This window comes from Saccostrea cucullata, unplaced genomic scaffold, assembly GCF_032062105.1.
Source record: "Saccostrea cucullata isolate Sc308-1 unplaced genomic scaffold, CSIRO_AGI_Scuc_v1 ctg3689, whole genome shotgun sequence".
Lineage (NCBI taxonomy): Eukaryota > Metazoa > Mollusca > Bivalvia > Ostreida > Ostreidae > Saccostrea > Saccostrea cuccullata.
Genome location: NW_026929927.1, coordinates 84167 through 108583, shown reverse-complemented (window position 1 = coordinate 108583; position 24417 = coordinate 84167). Strand labels below are relative to the sequence as shown.

General features: G+C 35.7%; 1 protein-coding gene across 4 annotated transcripts in view; it reads right to left on the bottom strand.

Annotated features, from left to right (window-relative positions):
• Positions 1 to 252: 252 nt before the first annotated feature.
• The window catches only part of LOC134282476 (E3 ubiquitin-protein ligase PDZRN3-B-like), a 107504-nt gene continuing 83339 nt past the window's right edge, over positions 253 to 24417 (bottom strand). For 3 of the 4 annotated variants that reach the window (XM_062764884.1, XM_062764887.1, XM_062764886.1), the window contains 6 exons: positions 22619 to 22717; positions 14120 to 14182; positions 12216 to 12314; positions 6489 to 6602; positions 4950 to 5054; positions 253 to 2786 (listed from right to left, as the gene is read on the bottom strand). In XM_062764884.1, the coding sequence (XP_062620868.1) occupies positions 1314 to 2786; positions 4950 to 5054; positions 6489 to 6602; positions 12216 to 12314; positions 14120 to 14182; positions 22619 to 22717 (1953 nt within the window). In that variant the 3' untranslated portion in view covers positions 253 to 1313. The remainder of the gene's footprint in view (positions 2787 to 4949; positions 5055 to 6488; positions 6603 to 12215; positions 12315 to 14119; positions 14183 to 22618; positions 22718 to 24417) is intronic. The other variant, XM_062764885.1, reaches the window with a different exon arrangement.

The window sequence follows — 24417 nt, the reverse complement described above, 5'->3', positions numbered from 1 at the left end:
CATGATCAAATGTAAATACCGGGGTAGAAAGTTAAGATTTTTGCAACTTAGATATTTTTTTTTTGTAGAGTGGGGGGTTTGTGAAAAGGAACACATGAGCGCGCATAGTAAATTTTGAATTTGAATTTCATCCAATCTCATTCTTTTTCTACAGAGGCATATCTTATGTTTCTTACGATCGTGACTTAAAGATTGTGACAGGCAGTCACTCAAGACAATAAGCAGCAATGTCAACAAAGAACAAAGTCAAGATTCTTGTCACAAATATAAAACAATAATTTATTCATGTTCTCATATCACTGAATTCAGGAAAATGAAGCACAAAATCTGTCAAAATGTTACCATGACGACAGTTTCTACTGACAACGTTTGTAACTAAGCACGTGATCACAGGTGATGTATGTTTCTACACATGGATCAGAAACTTAAACCAGTTTTATAACAACAGACAAAATAAACAAAGTCTATGAAATATTAAATTATGTGATTTGGTAATTTGACTAGTATACAGGAGTTTTGATATATCTTGCTTTAGACATTAAGAATTTTACGGTGCTCTTTACATGTATGTTTAATATTTTATTACTATAGTATAATACACAGGGACTAACAATCAGTAAGTCTGAACAAGTGGAATTCTTACAATCTGTATAACAAATGACAGTACAATTTCTGGTACAATATGTTACACTTAATGATAGTAAAAATTTGGAGGAAATGCTTTCATAAGAAAACAATGCACAGAGTGTGGATTTTACATTGGTTCATTTCTGTTCAAAGTAATGACAATTTATTTTCTAATAAATGTTTTCAATGTCATTGTAAAACATGGAAACAAAAAAAATGAATAGAATAGGGGGAAAATCTCTCTCCCTGACTTACACCTCTGACGGTGAATATCCGACATCAACAGAACTCTACATACACTACTACTTAAATATCACATGTGAATGAAGTATATATATTCATGACTTAGAGCACTTTAATTTACAGCTGCAATATGCAACCACCAATCCATAATAATAAAGAACTTTCATCTACCAACAAAGACATATTGTATCTTGCAGAATCAGTTATTTCCATGGCTGAAACATAACTCCATGAAAAAAAAAATATGTTTCAGTGGAACACCATATACATTTATATATGTAACACAAAAAACATGTTTAAATATATTACACAAGAAATTCTTTAATCTCTCTCTCTTTCTCTCTCTCTCTCTCTCTGAATAATCACATTACTACACAGTATATCACATTTATGCAAATTTATGCAAATTAATAATCCAAGCATCCACTATCACACAGATAAAATCAAACTGTTGTCACGGAGAGGAGGGGATTATAGGTCTTCCCATCTGACACACGACTTCCGTGAGCCAGCATTTCCTGAACTGTCACAAAATTGTCTAACACTTTCTTATTTTTATGCTTCATCATTTTCCGATGACTGAGTTCTACAATGTTTATTTCTTTCTTTTCCTCTGCTTCCTTAAGAGTTTCCATTTTGGCTCTCATCATGCATTCTCGTTTTCGTTTGTGATCACGTGCTTTTTCTAAATGTCTTTTTCGCTCTTCCTTTGACCAATAACGTCCAAATTTCAGTTCACTCATGGCGTCATCATCCGTTGTCATTCCACATCTTTCCTCCGAAATTTTCTTGGCTCTCTCTTTCAGAAGCTTGCTTTTCATTGGACGACGGGTGATGTAGCGAGTTCCATCAGGACGGCGCTTCACGACCCACTCCATCTGCCCACTGCTGTCTGGTGGAGTGGCATTTGGACTATCTCTGGAGACATTTGGACTGTCTCTAGATTTTACCTCGCCCTGTCCACTAACGGAGCTAGCACTGGAGACAGAAGGCTGCAGGGGAAGTCCATTGTTTTTCCTGTTCCTCATTGGATTCTGCTCAATCTGTTGCTGGAAGAGTTTCTGTTGGATGGCTATAGTGTGTTCCAGGTTGGCTTGGTTAGTGTACATCACGTCAGCGTACTGCATGTATAGATCCTGTAGGGACTCACCCATACAGTTCTGTTTCTGGAGTGTAGCCGATTCATGATCAGGCGCGATGGACTGGTAGTCATCACTCGAACCACCATTCTGCCCACACGGAGTCTGTGTTTGTTTCTCAGTGTCACTTAATGCAGAAACATTAGCGTTGGATGGAGCTAGACACAACATAGAGTTTTTGAAGTCTCCTTCCTCTGAGCCTTGATTCAGTTCTAGAGTCAGAGGCGTGCTTCTGCAGCTCTCTCCCGTGTTATAAGCACTTGTGGTGGTGGATGCGTCTTTCTCACACTGAGTTCTCGCTTGCTGACTGGCAGGTTTGGGTAACGTGTCACGACGATCCAGGGAATTTGGGTTGTCGTATAATTGCACATATTTTAAGTATTCGAGTCTTGTTCCCATTCTAGGCACAATTCGTGGACTTTTAATTTGCAAAGCTTCTCGTTGAAGCTGATGTTTATCCATGTCCTTTGCATGTTTATCACACATTTCCTGACACTCCATGTGAATGGTTTCCATCTCTTTGTTGAGTAGAGCCAGCTCACGCTCGATGCTGCTCACCGAGTCTTTTCTGACTGAGCCCTTCTGAGGGGAACATTCCATACCATTATTCACGTAACGACTTTCTATATGAGCTCGGAAACTGTCACATTCGTTGCCGTAATCGGTTACATCGGTCACTTCATTAGACAGGACGCTGTCGTCACTGTAATTCTGCTCCTTACGTCGGAACTTTGACGTCGCTGCAGGAGAGTTTGTGCACTCTGTGTCAAAAGGATCCTAAAAAAAAACAACAAAAAGGGAAGGTTAATATCTCAAGAGAAAGTCAGTGAAATTAATGATATGTCTAAATAGAAAAATTGTTTTGATGAGAATATCATTAATAAGTGTATAGGATGCAGTTCAATACAGGTGAACTTCTATAACAAACAATTCTTCCTGTCATTTTTTATCAAAATCCATTCATTTTAAAGATAGATCTGAACAGGGTAGTTGACTTGCTACTTCACTTATAAATACAATTTTATCTGTCTGAGCTACATGTATTTTCAATTTGTGTATTTTCAATTACTCTTCCATGAATTTATTTAAAAAAAAAAAAACAGCTACATAATCCTGGGGGCACATGAGGTGTAAACTTCTGCTTTGAGGCAAATTAAAATTAAAGTCGCAGAAAAATGAATACTGATCCTAAATAGTTCAAGTCAAAACAGGTCCCCTAGATTCCTATCTACACGATTTTGACCCGCGACTCTATTCTGCTTGATGTCTTTTGTTTGCATGTTGATGGTGATGGCTATCTCTTGTATCACCTTTCTCTCAATTTATTATAGGATAATCGATCAGTATGTGAAGTAATGTAGTGTTTTGTAAGACAAGGATATCAGGCAAACTGTCAATCAACAGAAAAATACATGTACTAGATAAAATAAATCTTGTGTCTAATACACATTTAAGACTATTATTTATCAAAATTTAGCAAAAATAAATTGTAGAGGTAGTTAACTTTATCCAATAAAATGTTACTATATTCCTTCCAAAACTATTATCATTTGTGTTCCACAAGTACAATACTAAGTAGGTAGCTCATTTTTTTTTCTCTTTCTTTTGAAATCACTTTTTATAGTTTTAAGTTTTTTTTTTATTCCTGCAATGAGAGTTACCCTTCCAAAAGTATTTAGATCTCTCAAAAAATCTCGCAAGAATGTAATCTGCTTTAATCCCTCTATCTGACAATTCCAGAATTCAATTACTCCCAGATCAAACGACCGAAAACCAAAAGATCAAAGGAATTGAAAAATGGAATATTTCAAGGAAAGAAAACCATTTCTCTCCACTGATAACAGATTCAGAGAAATTACATTTAGTTAAGTATTGGGTTGGTTTTTGTATGCACTACAGTGTATTCCCCTGATAAGCCTGTTGTTGGTGTGTAAACTCTGCCCCCCACTGAATCGGCCTGGCGGGACATAAACCAACCCTGGAAGGGCTTCAAGTCTTTAATTGTACCTTAATAAAGATACAACTAACATGAAAGGGGGATCTTATAGATAAATAATCCCAAACCCTTATAAACGCCATAATCCATTGATAAAGTATCTTATTGTTGATAATTTCATCAAGTGCTGCATCACTTTCTCCTGTGTTTTTCACACGTATAAAAGATTCAGTTTCCCCATCAGAATTATAGGACCCCCCCCCCCATAAACAGTTCTTTCTTAAAACAAAAAAATACAGTCAATAATTTAAACTATGTTTTTGATATGACTCCATCGTAATAATCAATGAAGTTGACAGAATGGCTTGATAATTTTCAATCATAACAGATGAGATGAATTTTTAGGCAGGTGGCTGATATTTTGTTGCCTCCCTAGAAGTACCATCCATCAGTAAACACCCCAATTCACCCTTCCATTAGTCTGTCTATGTAGCCTCCCTTTAGAGATCAATATTCCTGATTCCCTGATAAGATGTGCAGATGAAAGGGAAAGATGATTAAATTCAAAGAATCAAAAAGAAACACTGATGAAAAGACCTTATTTATCGGTCACACGGGGAGATGAAAAGGTTTTTCTATCTGTATTTTGAAACAAAACTTTTTTTCCAGATTTAATAATTTGATTAGTTATTATAAATATCAGTCACAAATATGTAAAACCAAATGCAATGCATTGTACAGTAATGATCAGCATATACTGTGAAGTGAAAATATTAGCGAAGCGAAATTTGTCCTTAAAGATTGGCATTCTTTTGTTTGTAAGATGTAATTTTAGTTAATTCAAAATGCTCACTACAGAAGCTATTACAAATGAAATTTTATGAATATTTAGTGTAAGCGACCTAAACATCCTCACTAATAATGCCAAAATTAAATCCTCACTAAAATTTTTGCTTATATATACAGTATATATGCATGATGACATTCGACATATAGATACCGACCTGCTCCGAGCTCTCATCGTTCCTCGTACTTTCATCCGTTCGCCCCACGCCGCTGTCTTTCTCATGTTTGGTATCAGTTGTTCCCCCTTCCTCCTCCATGTGACCCTGTAGAAATAAAGAGTGGATTAACCTCACTGGACAATCAAGAAACGCCTCACGTCAGTATAATAGTCTGTACAACTACAAGACAGTTCTGGTGTCTTACGCTGAGCTGTAATATGTGAGAAGATATTGATCTCGCGAGTCCACAAGTCCCCTAACTCACTTCAATGAAACTTACAACACCTGAAGCATTAGAAATTGCTTTTTTATCTTATTGATTGCGAGTTGATGTGGTAACAGAACTCCATGTTTTAAGGATTAGTTTCAGTGAAGGGCTTAAGTAGAATATCTCGTCATCTAAAATTAACACGCAGCTTCATATGAACAACACTTGGCTGTCATCATAACAAATTATTATATGACTGTAACAAATAAGCTTACAGAAACAGTGAAATAAAACACAGTTAGCGCTATCACTCTTCCTTAGACTGGTGAATAATTAAAACGTAGAGAGAGTTCTGTAATAATTACACAAAGATAACGAGGTGTACTCCCAGCTGTTGTCAGATCAAAGAGCGAAAAACACGACAAAAGGTTGGAATAAAAAAACACCCCACTGTAGACAATAGACAAACCTGTTCATAATACCATGCAGTCATTTGTTATACTTGTAGTCCTAGGAGGCTACTTGTGACCTTATAGCACATTTTTCACAACACTGCAAACTGCACACATCTAAAGACGACTAGCTGCCCCAGGGCTGTCCCTATGGGCTTCAGTTTTTACTTTCCTTTGTTTGGGCACTTTTTTGTTTCATTAAAAACTCATTTTAATGAGAGCATGATTCATAACACCTCTTAGAAATTGAACTTTTGATGATTTTAGTTCTGTGTCATCTGTTTTTCTTTGATGTGATTTACAATATGATAAAATCAATACACAGGAGTGACATCACAATAACGAGACGCTGATTAACAATTACGTTAAATGATTGGGTTTATTAACGGCTAAATGATGGGGTTTATTAATGTAGGGGAAACTCTCTGAATTCTAAAGTTAGTCACAACAGAATGACTCAGCAAGTCTTTATATCATAGAAATAAAATTCTGTTTCATATCACTTAGAACACGAAATACAAGGTATCAGGAACTTCTAGTTTACAAAAGCAATATTTAGTTATTATATGCAAATGTGAATATACTTTCTGTATTAAAGTTTAGCAAGCATCTTTTCTTTTTTTTTTTTTAAAAATACACTTTATAATACACAGTTGTCAAAGCTGCAGGCTATATTTGTATTATATTGAACTAAATCATGCTCTATAGATATAAGCATATTATTGTGATACTATAATATATGATGTCTACCTATCTGGAACATATAATGCACTAGTTTATATATGAGAATACAACACAAGAATACAACACACAGGGACTACAGACTATACAGGGTAACACAAAGCCTTCTGGGATGTACGATATCCATGCAGGACCTACCCGAGCTAACATGGAGGCCATGATTTGCATGTTGTCACGGTGATGTTTCTCCAGAATGTCCATGTGAAGGTCATCCAAGGTCACATTCTGGTCCTCCATAAAACCATCATCCAGCTAAAAAAGGGAGATCATTCAATGGTCACCAGCCAGAACCAATTAAACACACCACCTTAATTCCATGTTATGTGTCAAATATGAATTAAAAAGATTTGAGACTTTGAATTTTTCTGCTTACATCCAACAATAAACAATATAAGAAGAGCAATCATTACTCTACTGAAATACCTTGTGAAAACTCAAATGACTCTACGCCCATTCTCAGTAATAATGTGCAATTACGGTATATCAGAGACGTAAAATTCAACTTGAGTATACGCATCAATTTTTTTCCTGCAAAGTTTTCTCCAGATAATTCTGATTTATATGGTAAAATATCCATAACACCAATTTGTTGATGACAAAATTATGACAAATTGAAATACAGTGTATTTTTTTCTTTTAAATCACCCCAATATATACGTTACTGTGTATATTGATTTAGGAAATTCAATGACTAATGCATTTTGACTACTTTAGAAAACATTTATATGCAAGTTTATAATTTTTATATATATTATGCAAGGGCAAATAATCCGTACTTTGTAAGGCACAAGAGTCAATAAACCTCTTTTTTAGAACAACTGAAGAACACTTTTAATAATTACTGAATAATGTAGTATGTTACGTTACTTATTACTTCTAATTGCCTTCATGAAAAACATGACCTGTATCAAATTGAAATAAGTGGACGATGGAAAAATCAATAAATTTAAAAACAATCTGAATTATAATATTTTTAAAGAATAATATACGGTCTATTTCAGATTTGTTTACGTTATAGTAACGTAAGTATTATATAATAAGGTAATTTGGTAACTATCAGCCGTAATTAGATTACACTGTTTGAATACTTCATATGGATATATTTTACATATCATTTTGAAAATCCAGACTATAACTGAATCAGAATATGAAAACAAATGATAAAATATAACGTTATTGTGGTAACGTAAAATCTTTTAAATACGTTACTAGCTATGACAAAAGATTTAATATGATTTGTTGGGCTAAAGTTTAAAATCTGGCAATTTTTGTGTTTATTTTTCAAGGTATAGAACTATCAAATTGTGTTTGTACCATTATCAACAAATTTGGTCATCTATTGAAATAAACTAGGGGAAATTTATAAACAAAGAAGTACTGAATAGATCAAAGATTTTGTTGTGATTAAAAAGAGTATTAGGTATATAGAAAATAAAGTTTACGAGATTAACTATAATTCAAAATGGTAAACTTACTGTCAACATAACTCCTGCCATTATAAAAACCTTAATTTTTTTAGTTAAAAAAAAAGATATGAAAAATTAAGACTATAGTTAATACCAACGTTACCGAATGTTATGTAGGTATCCGAAATATATTCGAAGCTCTTTAAGATTTACTGATATGCATGTACTACATTGATATTTATTGCATATCTGTATTTACAACCATGATTTTCTTACTTTAAACATCAAGTAATGAGGTACATCATGTGGAAAACACGTGATACAAGAATATGCGTAATATTCTTTAAAATAACGTAAGTATTGGTAACGTATGTAAATTCCGGTAAGTTAATCACTTTCTACAAAATTCAAATGTTAGAATGATTTAAAAATGTGTATGCAATAAAAAATATGAACCATTTCCTACTCAAATAAGCACCATTAATAGGGCCTAGCACATTTATATACTTTTAGAAAGATGTGTAACGTATGTATTTGCGAAAATACAAACGAAGAAGTTTTATAATGCATATAAGTCGTTTGAAAATATTTCAAGGAAAGTAAATATCAGATGAATTTTACAAGATAGTAAAAGGTGTCTACTGTCTTGATTTGCTTGAAAATGAAAATATATTTGCATAAACATAATTTACAAGCTCAGTTATATGATGGCGTTACGTAGGTATGTAAAGAACTGGGCGACAATGACATGCTGCAAAAAAATTGCCATTTACATGTCATATAGGATTTACTTTTATAATTATTTTTTACTCTCATAGGGTGTGCATTAAATTTCTGTGCATAAAAATACATGTTTATTAGATTTGAGTTTTTCAATTATGTTTTATTTTTGAAATAAGGATTTGGCGACACACAAGTGTGTAACGTATGTATTGTTTTCATAAATTCAGAGACGTTTTTAATTTATTTGGAGTGATTTGGTTGCGATTTGTTCACTTGATTTCTACACGATTTACTCTCAGTGATTTCGTTGTGATTTTGCTTACAATTTGCTAATTTTTGTGGATGTTAACGAACCATAACCTACATTTACTTGCTCGTGCTGAAAAAAATTCTTATATTATTAAATACCGAGTAACAAGGAAACGACATGAATTGCACCTTATTGCTGAGAATGGGCGTCTAACTGAAGTGCTTTACTATGATTATGACAAAATTAGCAGGTTAACAAAGGAAAATATGGTGCCTACTGGAAACTAAAACAGACCCCCAACAAACTGTTACCGTGCAGACAGTGTCATTTGTAACAGTGTCCCATCTGGCTCAGAATGACAGGCCAAGCATATCTCACATCTCTTTGATCTTCTACATGAAACAGCTTTCCATATTAATGTTGTTCAATTTCTTTTTTTATTTTCAACAGTAAATGAGTGGTATAGGGAGAAATTTTATAGCTCTTCTGATCCTCATAACTGTAGTTATAATGATTAATTAGCTTGATAAAAACTTGCACTTTAGGAGAAAAAAGGCTTATTAAAGTGGCTATATTAAAACCCCATCACAAATCAATGACATTGTGACAACAAATGGTGTTAATTTTATGTTTTATCATCCTGATTAAAAAAATATTATTTCTAAATTTGATTTATCATCCTGATTAAAAAAATGTTTTTTCTAAATTTGATTTGAAACAAAGTGTTTTTATTTAAATGAAGCAGATGGAAAACTGATATTGTACGTTTCAAAAATAAGTAAGATAAAAAAAGCACTTGCTTTGAAAATAATCAAAATAATAGAAAACAAATCCATCCACTTATTAATGTGTGGGTAGTAAGTGGATGCATTCAGGTCAGACTGACCTCCCTTGACTGGTGTACCTGAGCCGTTGTTTTTGTTTATGAACTATAATTAGAAATGATGACATCAGCTGGCGACACAGGTCTGCCCTGATTGTAATATACTTTTCAAAACTCTCAGGTTTATTAATTATACCTGGCACATCAAACGACCCAGAGACAAATTACACAGGGACTCTCTGGTGTTGTTCCTCTGAAGGAAACAACAGAAAAACCACAATGGCAGACCACTGAGTTTGTTTTCAATATCAGGGCTGCTCTCTTTTATCTCTGACTTTGTGTGTTTTTCACCAGTTTTAGTCTGTTCATCTATTTTCTCTGAACATTAAACCAGGCTCGTTCAGAGGTAAGAAATGCCCAGCAAGGAAAAGAAAACAGAGAGATAATGTTTAACAGAAGAATGTACGAGGTGTGCAGAAGAAATCATAATGTGCATGTCCACACATTGTAGTGTAATTAGATGATAGACCTCGGCCTTTGATCTCGGGTTATAGAGGTCAGCTGTGCTAACAGAAATGTGTTTGTGAAGTGTTAATTGTCCGTGAAGATGCTGAGGTTTTGTGGTCGAAATCATCAAAAGGGCAAACAAGTGCAAAGAACTAATTCGCCATTAAGTTGGATTTTATACATTATACTCTTTTTCTGAAGGTCAACCAAACTTCACTGAAAGGAGTTCCATACATAACTGACAATTTCACATTATATTAACATATTTCTTTTATCCTTCACAAAAAAAATGGGATTCTTACAAACATCATTAGAAGGCTAGCAAATGAATCAGAGCCAAGCTCAGAACAGTTTATAAATCACTAGTGTATCCCAGCAGATGTCCCGCCTCAAAGGCAGAGCAAACACTAAGGTCAGGGGGTAATGTTTAGCCGATGTCAGCAGTTGATGTGGGGGCCACACATCTCCGCCTCCCCCTCTCATTAGGGGGGGCCACTAACACTGATTTATAAAAACATAACTACCACGTCAGAATCAGGTCACACTGCCCTAATTATATCTACAGCATAAAAAACACAGCCTGTGAACCAGAACTACGAGCTGTTCTTCTGTCAGAGAGAGGAATTTATTTTTTATAAGGTGTTTTCTCCCCATTTGTTAGTGGAGATGAGAAATATCCTCCTTAACTTAATTTATGACCAAAACACCTGCATCTGGTTAAATGGTTATTTGTCACAGGGCCTCTAATCCAGATATCTAAGTACTTCTTAAAATCATTAAAAAAAAATGTTCCCTGATAAGAAGGCATTTCTTGGCATATTTGAGGGCACCTGGTTTTGAAGCCTGTTCTGTGAGTAAGCAACACGCTGCACATATGTCTGTCTGTCTGTCAGTGATCAGCTGACTTGGGATCTTTGAAAATTTAACCATTAATTAGAATGGCCTAAGAAAATTAATTTTAAATACCATAACTACATTTAAAAGTCCAAAAATTATATTTCTAAACCACAGAATTTCTGCTTGTTAATACTATGCTACTTATCATGCTTAAAGGAAAACTTTCAAATAAAACAACTCCGTTTTCCTGTGAAACTTAATTTCCCCCTCCCCATGCCACAGGTGTTTAATGACAATACACCCCAATATTCGGATATGTTAAGCCTTTTTAGGGTAAGATCACCTGTGATCTGTTTTTTGTCTGATCCACACCTGATCTTCCGTCACTTGAAATCGCAGCATGACAGTCGATAGCGATTAACTGTGAGGGACTCTAAACAGAACAGACACAGGTTAGGATTCATGACCCAGATCTATACTAAACATGACAACCCCGAACTTCACTGATTTTCAGACAATCCAACATGAAAAGACATTGGGAACAACTGTTTATGTCGAAGCTAAACAAACAACATGTCTGATCACCTGACTGTGGGATTAAGCCAGGATTTACTCCACAGAAATGTGAGCACCTTGATCATACGACCCGATTCCTTACCCAGAAGTCGGCTGACAATGATTCTACATTGCCTCAACGACTTGTGTCAACATTTCTCAAAACTTTATAAGACCTCACAAAAGAACCTATAAACCTGATAATTAATTGAGGTCCTGTGTATTCGGTGGAGTACCCTGCCTCCTTGAGTGGGCCATTAACCCTCCCCATGACTCCCCCTAGTCTTTGTCAATTCTGACACAACACCTTTAAATTATAATTTGACAGAAAATGGCAAAGTTGCAACCCAATACAATATCAAAGCTGTGAACCCCTGGTAGTATTCAGCAGCCCTTACATTGTATGAGGACTTGAGAGGGTATAAAATTACGTGTGTGAAAGAACTTTGTATGTTAGTGTAAAATATTTAATTTTTAACATGTATGCACTCTGACAAGTGTTGAATTGTCAATTTTATAAATTATTCTAATGATACACATCTTCACTATAGTCATGCAGGGTATTTGGACCATTGTACTCCCCATGATGAAAACCCTTGGCCAGAGAAGAGAATGTATGACCTTCAGAGATAATAGAGTTTCCTCCCTTTACTGCTAGACATGTGACATCTATTTCCTATTTCCCAGGGCTTAGTTAAGTTACTACTGAGACATCAGAGAAGAAGCCTGTTCCTTTGTTTCTCTGTGATAGTGACAACATTTACCTGTAATTGTGGACGGGCCAGCAGAAGCTTGATTTCCGAGCCTCTTTCTGAGAATAGCTGAATGGCTTGGTCCCTGCTTCTCACATCTACTCCATTCACCTAAAACAAGAAAAAAAATGTATATAATTTTCTGACTTCACTAGTCTCCTCTCATTTCTACCTTTCTACATGTAAGCTGATCTGATGTTGAGCTGGGCTTATATTGTCCTTCCTGCCAAAACAATTCTGTTCCATTTCCACGTTTTTAGCATGGTTTACATTTTTTGGTAGACCCTTGATACGAGCCACATGCCTCTAATCTGACCTGGATTTATATATAATGGCCATTCCTGGATTTACAAGTTGTTCAAACTCACCAACTGCAGACATTAACATCAGGAGATGTAAGATTTGGGCTATGAGCCTGCAATTAGCAGATCATTTCATGTAAGAAAACAGGACTAATTCCAAAATAATCTCCAACACAATGTTAGCTCTGCAGAATACGATAAGAGTGACTAATACCTAATTAGCAAACCTCTGAATTCCACAAGATGAAGGGAATTATTACATAGATCTGTTTATTGTCATTATATCAGGTACTACTGGCCTGGGCTGGGGACCCACCACGTGGTGTTGTGGTGTTATCTTTAGTGGCGGGTTGCCTCTGTTTACATACACCTCGCTACAGTACAATACTGTCAAACCATCCCAGCAGGTCCCCACTTCCCTTCAAACATTCAATGATTGCTATCTTTAGAAATTTATTTTTCCAGACAATATTGTCATCTTTTTCAATATAATCATCTCAATTTTACCCCAGAATACATAACAGACTTTAATGACAGAGCTAGTGCACAAGATTTATGTCTATAATTTTAAAATTAACGACACACCAGTTTTTTTTTTTAAACCAATCAGACAGGACCAGGGGACGATTTTTTAAATTATATCTACATTTGAACATTTACATCAACGATTGATCAGTCTGAGGGCCCTTATTAAAAGCGCATGAATACTCCCGATTTCCGAGAGATGACAGGAAATTGTCTGGTACTCACTCCCTTTATGGCGACCGAGATTGGCAGGACACCTATTCTGCAGGTTATGGATTTCCCATTCCAGACAAATGCTTTTCAGGAAATTTTTATGCAACAACTTTCAATAACTTGCATAATGGTATGATGAAGAAAAAGCTTTTCAGAATCCTTTTAATGGCTTCATTAAATACCAGTAAGATTCTAAATAGCTGTAATTGATGTGGGCTTGTACTTTTCTGTCCTGCACCGAGTCACTTGACAAATCAATATTCAATCATTTCTATCCCCCCAAAAAATCAGTACATCTACTCATATATACACATCAGAATCCTAAAGATAGAGGGGAAATAGAAGATCAAAGGCAGAAGATGTAAGTTAATGGTAGATATCAATTAAATACTTAATTTTTCCTGGAATTTGTGTGATTAGGGGACTGGAGTAATCTATAGTTATTAATATAAAATCAGATCTGAGTGATATCTAGCAATGTATCTTGTCCTGATCTTAGCCACAGGCTCATTTACTGAATGATCTTATCACTCTAATTATTCAAATAAACATCAGATTAGTTCTGGTTACTTTTAAGGACATGCAGTGTTGAAACAAATTCACAAATCACAGATATTAAATCTTACAAGTGTTTCATTCTAAATTTTAACAATATTTCATGATGATTTTTCAGCAGTATTTTTATCTTATGTTGAGGGGCCCTTTTGCTTTACTTGAGAGTGTGTGATGGGGATGACTTTCACTGGTTTATGGTGGTCTCTAGAATATGTATTTGATACTGAGGGTACTTCCCCTGGAGGGTGGGGTTGTCACTGAACAACCTCTAACCCTACCAACCCCCCCCCCCCCCCTCCTCATGTTTTCTTCCTTATATACCTGTAGAACCTGGTCTCCCTCCCGGATTCTTCCGTCATGTGCCGCTACACTTTGTGGCTCAACCTGAAAAACAAACAAAAGTCAAATAAAATGGTCACCAGATGAAGGTCAACTTGTCATTAAGGTCATATAGTGCAGCAGATTTTGATTGGCTGATTATCTAAGATCAATCAAGCCGAGATTTTTCTACAATCTAATCTTTGAATACATTTTATTTTCCCCCATTCCACCTTCCATAAACCAATCTTTCCCCGTTAATGGTCTCACTCTGGATTTATGACCGTCTTACATTATTCCAGCATTCAATGATAACAATGGAAGCCTTTGATGTATACCTCCGTATTTCTAAATAATGATAGCCAGTTAATGCTTCACAGATAAGGAGCTAAGCAAAAAACTCTCCACTGATCATCAGCGTAAAAAATGTGAGGGGAATCTGGGGGGATGTGGGGGCATGCAGCCGAGATTTACGACCGTGAGCCGTGAAAACATAACAGAGTTCCGACTTCTGGATAGTGGTCCATCACCTGTCTGTCCGAGCTCTCTCTTCATTATCTGACTTCTCATCCACTTCAAAGAGAAGCTTGTCATAGTTTGGCACATTGGGTGTAAACTGACTCCATGCTCCTGCAATCCCAGAACCCACAATTATAACAGGGGGTGAAGAAGCTATGCTACTAATAGGGGCATACTCTAAAACCTGGCCTGGCCCCTTTGGCCTGGCCTGGCCTCTAAGTTCCTCCTCTATTTTGGCCTCTAATTTGGCTTCAAACCAAATTTTGGCCTGGCCTCAAATTTGGCCTCTGTAAACATTTTTGGCCTCAATTTTGGCCTCACTCAAAAATATTTTCTTTTTCTGAATTTGATTGATTTGATTGATTTTTTATTGATTTCATTTTTTTCACAGATTAAGCAGGTGATTAATATATTTCTGTTGATATGTAAATGTGAACATTAAAATAATTATACACTACTACCAATCTGATTTATTTTTATTGATTTTCTATTGATCTGTTGCAATTCTGAAGGCTATAACACAGAGCATATAACTTTACTTTCAAAAAGACACTCTCTTAATGATTTATTAAATGCGCCTTTATTTTTTTAAATTTCCATGGTAGGAATGATAATTTTTACAGAGTATAAATCATTTACAAAATCAGGGAGAGGGCTAAAATAGGCTGCGCCTGCTGCCCAATCGTATTCACGATAACAACAGTGAATAAAATATTGTTTAAATAAAAAAAATATTTAGAAACATCACAATTAAATTATGAAGACAACAGAGAAATGCAGATGAAGTAATTAACTAAGAACTAAAAAGAATTTTAAATTTGCCGTTTTAAGTATTACTTGTTTAATACAAGTTTTTTTTAACTGTCTTTATTTAGAATTTAAAAAATCTGTTTGATGATGTTGACTACTTTTACAAATGATAGAAAAAGAGTCAATACTATTATATACAAGTAATTGACCACATTTTATATGATAGGGTTCTAATGGTGAATAGGATGCAATTGTTTTACAGCACAAATGTTAATAATCTATCATCAAACTCAACTTTTGTTTTGATAATTGTAGGTAGTGAAAGTTGTAGCAGGAAATTCTTTATAAATCATGGGTGGCCTATGCACATATACATGTCATTACTGATTAACTTCAACCTTTAAACTCCCTGTCAAGAACCGTGCTGCAGAATTTTTTGTCATTTGATATCCAGTTACAGTGTTACGGCACACCAGGAACAGAAAGTTATAAATTATCATAATGTTATTTATCAAAATACCAAAGATTAAAGTGAACATTTTTTAACAGAGTAATCAAATAAGTGTAATATAAATATTTTGGTATCTGTCTTGGTATATTTATTTGAAAAAAAAAATCTTAGGTGCCTGTATTCATATATCACACAGATGATGCAGGCTTAACAGTAACACAACACTCCACAGTGTGTGAAAGATGATGATTCATCTACTTAACAAGTGGGAATTTTTCAAAGCTATTAATGACATTTGACATGAATTATTACTAGAGATTTTTTTTTCAATGTTCACAATTTGGAAAACACAAAATGAACTCTGATACTTTTTTTTCTAGATAATTATAAGCAAGAGTATCGGTAGCGTGTCTGTATGAAATACCTATAAATAATAAAATGAAATAACTGTACACTGATCAATTGATAATCAATAAAATAATCCTTATTGGTGGTAGTACATGATTATTTTTAATGTGCACATTTACATATCAACAGAAATATGTTATTTATCTGCTTAATCTTTGAAAAAATGAAACTAATAAAAAATCAATAAAATCAATCAAATTTTGAAAAAGAAATTATTTTTGAGTGAGGCCAAAATTGAGGCCAAAAATTTTTACAGAGGCCAAATTTGAGGCCAGGCCAACTTTTGAGGCCAGGCCAAAATTTGGTTTGAAGCCAAATTAGAGGCCAAGATAGAGGCCAGGCCAACTTAGAGGCCAGGCCAGGCCAAAGGGGCCAGGCCAGGTTTTAGAGTATGCCACTAATAGGTGAAGCTCAAGAGAATTAACCGAAGTTCGATGAACTTATAGAGTCCATAGAAATTTTTTTAAAATGATATTTTTATCATCCTTTCAAAATCAAACAAAACATTTACTGCAGTTAAAATTCAGACACTGGATAAAAATCTTGCCGTTATACAATATGAACCTAATGCTGCACTAACAGTGCAGATCTCTCGACATTATTTTAGAAGTGGATACAGAAGTGTTGTGACATAAGTCAGGGTCTTCACATTGCTTCAGCTTGTATGCGCAGTGTGCTGACTTATGCCTTCAATAAAAGGCATGTTCCAGCTCTCTGCCATGTCATAACTGTCCTGTCTGCTCTGTGATGTTCCCCTGGTTATGATCGGTTACAATCGCAGGTAATTCCCGATTCTGGCACACCCTCCCAGTCCTTACATATCTACTCCGGCTGTCATTCAGAGCTTAATCCTCAGTTATAGGCATTAGTTGCAGAAAGCCTTTCATCTTCAAGTTTATACTCACAGGTCTTAGAAAATAATGGAAATACTGACGCACTAAATATAAGTAATTTGTAAACCTTGCCAAATTATGTCAAGAAGTCTGCCAGCTAAGAGAGTTTTCTAAATGGGAGAGTTACTTCTTGGAGGGAGAAAAAAGTTTAAAATAGCTTCTGCAAATTGTTCTGTCAGAAATTATTACCAATGAATGTATAGATCTTGCTACATGTTTTAATGAAGACTCAAAAGAAATCTTAGGAGAGCTGACTCCATTTCCTTTTCTACCTGTCGGTACTTAGTACAGATACTGCAGAACCATCCAGAGATTTTTCTACTTTAGACAGAAGGTCAAAGTCAGGATAATAAGAGTTCTGAACATGTCCAGAGTTCCCTGTAAATAAGTAGAGGGGATTTGACCAATTTACATTTCAGAGGAGAATTTTCCACAGCTGTCAGTTTCTGAAGCAGATAGGCATACCTCTGAGATAAAATTTCCTTTGATCTTCGTGAAATGAACAACGGACAGACAGATAAAGACAGACGATGCCTTTTCTCCAAAATGAACATTCTCTCCATTGGAGAAATCGCAGACCTGGTAAAGGTGAACTAAATCTAGGAACATTACTGTAATACAGCTCACCTAAGATCAATACTCACTGCACAATAACTTAACTGTATGAATGTAAGAGAAATCTGTATCAAATATGCAGCTCATCTTATTAATCAAACAGAATATATCTTATCTACTTATCAAAATCATTACAAATTTTTAATTTAATATGACAACATGGACAACAGACAAAAATTAGAAAATGAAAATAAATTTGAAGCCTCCTGCTCTCACGTCTTTGAAGCTATTTTAGAGAGCACAAAAGACTGTGTTTGTACAGTGAAGGAGATTTATATGAACACATTACGTCAGTTATAAAATTTATGTGAGAACTTCAAATGAATGGGAGCATTAAAAACTGATGTAAAAGTCCATTGCTCTTCAGAAGAAGCATTTTGTCAATAAAAATCAAATCAATGGCTGAATTGGGGGTTAACGGGGGCATTAGAATCCAGTCTTCACAATGAAACGCGTGAAATTTACACCCTAAATTGCAAAACTTCAACCCTATAAATTTCATATTCTACGTCAACTTTTGGGAGGTTCTTATTTAGAATCCTAATACACATTTCTGTCGGATAACACAGAAAATAATGAAAATCAAGCATCAACGTAAACAAAGATTACCCTACACAGCACCCAACTAGGATTGGATTTTTGTGATGTCATATTATGATTTTATTATGTTTTTCTGCAATCCTGTTACAATGGCCTGCTATTTTAAAGTTTACCTCAAATTTCAGATTTGTTCTGAAGAGATAGAAATAGTACAAATTTTGCTACCTGTTATGACCTCGAGCCGCTAAAATCCAATTAAAATCTGAGCGGTAAGCTATTGTGTCGATCCCATGAGGTGCTTCCTAACACTTTATAAACACCATAGACTGCACAAAGCACAAGTCTGTGACATAAACCACAAAGTGGACAAAAATAAAACAATTTAGAATTTAGGAGAAATAAGACCCCCTTAATCTCCTTGTACTGCCTTATAGTACAACTCTGCCTCAAAGATACAACCATGACACAACAGAAAAACCCAATTCTCATCACAATTCATGGTCTACAAGCTTTTTGTTGTTACCTTAGCATTAGGAATGATATAATCCTGGAAAAAATCCCATTTCAGTTTCATCCTGAGCACTGTCAAAGAGGCCTTCAAATTTCCCCCATGTTTACAGATAACGGAGAGCTTTCTGTACTGTTGTAGAGTTCACACTGACCGTGGAACCGTTATATTGACCAGGCACTTGTCAAAACTGAGGCGTGAAGTTTGAGACAGATGCCATACAGTGAAAATGACGTGGTCACTTCTCTCTGTCCAGATTTTATCAGCTCCAACCCTCCACAAATTAAAGATTGATTTCAAAGAGCCCTGAAATTGATTATTGCATTAGCCTCCATTATGCCCCGCTCATTAAGGGTCGGGGTGTTTTGGAAATACAGGGGTCTGGTGTATATATGATCAAAATCTTGGTAATTATATTATCTCACTTCAAAGGCTGTAGGATATTTTACCCGCATAAATTGAAGCAACGTTTCCAAGTTAGATAGGGCCAGCAAAGGCCTCGTTAGGTGGCTGTTTGGAAAACAATGTCCAAATTGTTTTTGTATTTGAATGATGCTAATCACCCAAGGGAGGGAACCCTTTCCCCTAACATCAATCACAATCTAAGAGGAATTGCTAATCTGTGTAGGGCAGTCAGCAGGGGCCTCATTCACACACCAACAAACAAGGCAAACAATACACTCTGGTCCAGTTATACAGATTACAGATTACAGAAAGTTACCTCCCTTCCTCTCTTGCAGGGTTGCCCTTAAGATTGAGATATAGAACCTCATGCAGCCAATTAAGAAACATAATTTACATTGGTTACCGTTTTTCATATTTTTGTAGCTACTGATTATTTATCTGATAAGAAATGGTAAAATGACAGAGAAATTCATTTCTCTGGTCTAATATCTTCAGTTCACTGACCCTTCTCCACAAGACAGGAAGGGGGTTGTCAACTTAAATCTTAAGGAAGATTGTCTTTTAGTCTTCTGTCTTGGGAGGTAGAAAAGTTATCTTGCAATCACTGAGTGCAATAAATTATTTTAAACAGAAAACTTATAGAAATCTTTCTCCTGTTTTGATTTTATCTGCAGTGCTGCTATTAGTGTTGACAGCATCATAACTCAGGATCTTAATGAGTCCCCCCACTCAATACAACTCTCCGCTTCAGTACTAACAATACTGTCAGAAATTTGTGGATTAGCACCTTAACACAAAAAGGTCATTAGCCTGAAAATTTCATAGATTGACACTCAGATTTATAGCTCACTATTTTAAGGATGGTGCTCATTTTCTTTCAAGTGTTCCATATCCAAAACTTGTAAAAGCTGTATTTAAAATTTTGACTTCTTGATTGCAGCTCAGGCTTATTAATAAATTATATGATTTAATAATTATGATTTCCTTCTGACATTAACAACCACTCAAATAATAATTAAGTGATTCAAAGAAAGTCTTTGATTATTTTTTGCCTTTTCAACATGAGCTAAATGCATAAAGAGAGAAGTAGGATTTAATTAGATAGCCGTGATTTTATAGGGAGCCTGCTAGAGACATATTGATTCCACTATTGTCAATGTGGTCCCAGCACATGTCCCTTCTCCATGTTGCCACATGTCACACACGACAGGCTTCTGTAACCTCTGTGTGCCACAAAACCAAATAATTCAAAAAGAGCCATATTAAAAAAAACTGCAAATTTTGCTGAACAGCAATGAAGTTACATCAGCATTTCGCCCCTCCTGCTTGATACAGCAGTCAGACCTTCTGAAGAAAACTGCCAGCCTCTCAATTAGATAAATTAATTGAGGTAAGTTTAATCAATAGACATTGTAAATCTCTCTGCAGTCAGAATCATCACAGGCTTGATTAGACGGGCTGGCTTACAAATCAAATCTAATGACTGAGGGGGGAGAAAGTTCTGCAGAAGAAATGAGTGTTTATTAATTTTACACGATCAGAAACACATTATTATCAGGCCTAACGCTATAACTAATAGCTCTTGTATTACTGAACTCTGCCAGGGCCTCTCAAATATGATGCACATGTTTTACCATCTGCACATTATTAAAAAATAACATTATTATAAGAAAGCAATAGACATTTTACATTGGCACCACACAACAAGTCACAGTTAGGGACATTTTATCACTGGCACTCAGGACGGAATTCTACTGACCGCATCTCTTGAATGTTTGGTCAATTATTGATACACTTGACCCTGTATTTCCAGGGTGTCATGTCAACACATCACGTCTGTCAGAAAATTTACAGCGGGTCTGTGAAACAGGACAAGGAATCGCTCTCTCCCTCCAAAGTGTCAAACCTGGCGAGTCATTCTAACGGGACGTAAATAAACTGGTCGTAAATCAACAGAGATCTTAATGGGTCTCAAGAGGGTCTGGTTCTAGACACAGCAGAAGGGGGCACATCTTCCTCTGATGTAAAAACAAAATACGTGTCAGTATCATCAGTGGTGAGAGGCCATTACCCCAGTACAGGGGCTTCACAGCAGGTGCCCCCAGTCATCCCTGCTCCTCAGCTGATATCAGTCACACTCGGAAGCCTGAAAGATGCTGGGCAAAAACCACAAAATGGGAGCAGAAGGAAACCGCACAATAAAACCATCACCCAGACTCATTTCTACTTATTACCAAAATTAAGGCATTCACTATGCATGCTATGTGTAATTCTTTACACATTTTTTTCACCTGTAAAATATGGCAGTGTGTATACACTGTTCACATTGACTCACAGATTTAAATGCTCATTATTATATTTATATTAAGAAGAAATGAGATATTTTGCTGAGGTGTGTATTGGAGTCTTTGACCCCTGATGTTGACTGCTGGCCTTGGTCTGCGATAAAGAGGAAGGTCTGTGTTGTAGAGGAAGCTGTAGGCGGGGCTCCATTATAAATAACATAATGACCCTCTGAACTCGACTTCAACACGAGAAGAAAATAAATGGAAGGAATTGATATCATGACCCCTGGTCCATCTATCACACGTCTTATTTGTACCGATTACCTGACAGGTGGATTTCTACCTACTGTTTACCTGTGCCATACAATATATACCTGTCGATTATCATATACAATAACAGGTCATCCGAGACAGTAATAGCTACACTGACCTTACCCCTACCTTTAGTGAATTATAAACATCCAGATTCAAGTCACACAAGACTGTAACAAGAAGTGTGTAGATGTCCCTGTAGTAATAATAAATACACTGCCAGCCTCACAATCCTGTAACCAACTATGTCCAAGTCCCGTCCGAAAAATCTTTCTTCTTCATCAAGTATCAAACAATATTTATACAGAACCCCTGTTGAGAAGACTGAGGAAACCTCTTGACCTCTGGTGACCCTAGACACTTGTTAGGTTTTTTTTCATGTTAAGTATTATGAGAAAGAAAACACATGACTAGTTGACCTCTAATTCACTGATATGTACAGGTATGCTACAGGTATATTCCTTTTGTTTAATTCTCATGAGAAAGAAGCAGATGATCTTTTCCCTTCACACTTAAGTATACCACTGATAATGTAGACATTTACAAATATAGGCTTCAGTTTTACTTAAATAAGTACTCCACATTTCCACCATGTCCACAGAACCTACAGTTGTGACCAAATCCTTAAAAAGTTCATAAACAACAATAATGATGACTATTGCAGAACTCGCATTACACTTAATATCAGCTGGATAATGCAAGACAGTCAACTCAGCTGTGAAATCTCACTTCTTCCCCCCACCCAGAAACAAAATTCATGCAGTGTTTCTGCCCCTCCCCCCTAAGTAAGAGGGACCCCCTGGAGAGAGCACTTACCTCGCTGATAAAGATGTCTGTGGTCTCGTCCTCCAGAGAACCGTAACACAGGGTCAGGCCCAGCTTCTGGCTGTCTGCAGATCTGTGTAGAATAACCTCCTACAACACAATAACAAAATAACTAAATAACCTCCTACAACACAATAACAAAATAACTAAATAACCTCCTACAAAACAACAATAACTAAATAGATAACCTGAGCTCCTACAACAAAACAATAACATTTACTTCATTAGATATCCTGTCCTATTTAACTCTAAACTAGAAGTTTGTGTTGCTTCCTACCATTTTCAATTAACAGATTGTCACTGAAGCTTCATCCAATGTGGTGAGACCTCAGTTCTCTGCATTAGAGACCACTTTTTTGGAATCAACATAATTTAGTGATTTGATGTGATCCAAGGTTCTTGGGTTGAATTGAGAGACCCCTCAATGACTCTTATTACCACTGAAATCTGAAATGGGACCACCTTTCCCACAAAAACAAGAATCTTGAGTTCTAAATGACTACTTCAGCTCTCTTTTGATGTCACTCAACAATCTTTCACAGAGTTATCACCCCCTCTAAATGGCCAGCTTAATAATTAACAATATCATTACAATCAATATCTGAGTATTTGTTTAAGTTGTTTAGATGAAGGGACGAGTGTTAATATAACACCTCTGTCAACACTGGCTGAACACCTTGTGTAGGACTCGGTACACAGAGGATGTTTGAGTTGAAATCGGTGTGTTGTGTGATCCGCAGTGTAAACAAAGCTGAAGTTGATCGTTCGCGGCTACCAGAGCAGGCTCAAAAGACAGAAATAGGAGAGCGTTATTGTGATTAAAACAAACTCTCAAGTCGGTAAATATCCTGAATGAGAGAATCAGTAGAAACCTGATCAAGGAAACCAAACCATGTTAAAATTATTTTCAAACATATCATAAATGTATTTAGATTTCCTAAAGTGATTAAATTTTTTTCTTCCATCAGCACGAATTCATTTCTAGCCAGTTCAGTTCAAGCACTGGTATGAACTTAAATTTAATCCAAACAAGCAAACATTAAAGTCAACAGTCTCAAAAAGGCCAAATTTGGAATTAATGCAGAAAAAAAATTATACATGACAGCAGCCACTTAATATATAGGGTATATATAACCCCCTCTAGTCTCCTTATTATTTAAAGATTGCTAAATTGTCTCACTGCACAAGAGAGTTGGGATAAATTTGGACATATCTATGTATATAGGCCTGGGTGCCGCAGAATTAAAGGGCACTGTTCAGTAATGTTTTTAAAATTTAAACTGAATTTTCATCATGACATGAAGAAAAATCTTTCAACTACATGTATATCATTTCCAAGACATGGGGCAATCTTTTAGAGACATGAATTTTACTCTGTATCGTTTGTTAAATGATAACACTTATGAAACATCTGTAATGTCAACTTAAATCTAACTAGTAGATGCCAGGCACAAAGTTTAGCTGCTGGCTGCTTTTTCTATAAATGCTGATTCAACAGAATGTCTCTGATTATTTTTTTTCGCTCTAACAAAACAGAGGAACAAGATGGACGTCTGATTAGGGCAGGATTGACAAACTTATCTTCAGCAACATGGCGATAAGTCAGAGATTGAACTAAAACACACGATAAAAGGTATTCCATGTTTCCCTGTTTTACATTACAGGGGGGTACACTGTACACTAGACTCCACATCATTAGGGGAAACAGAGCCCTGAAAACAAACACCTGTCCTGATGAAGAAAACCCCTCATTTCTTACCTCAAATAAAAACACCAGTTGACTCATTTGA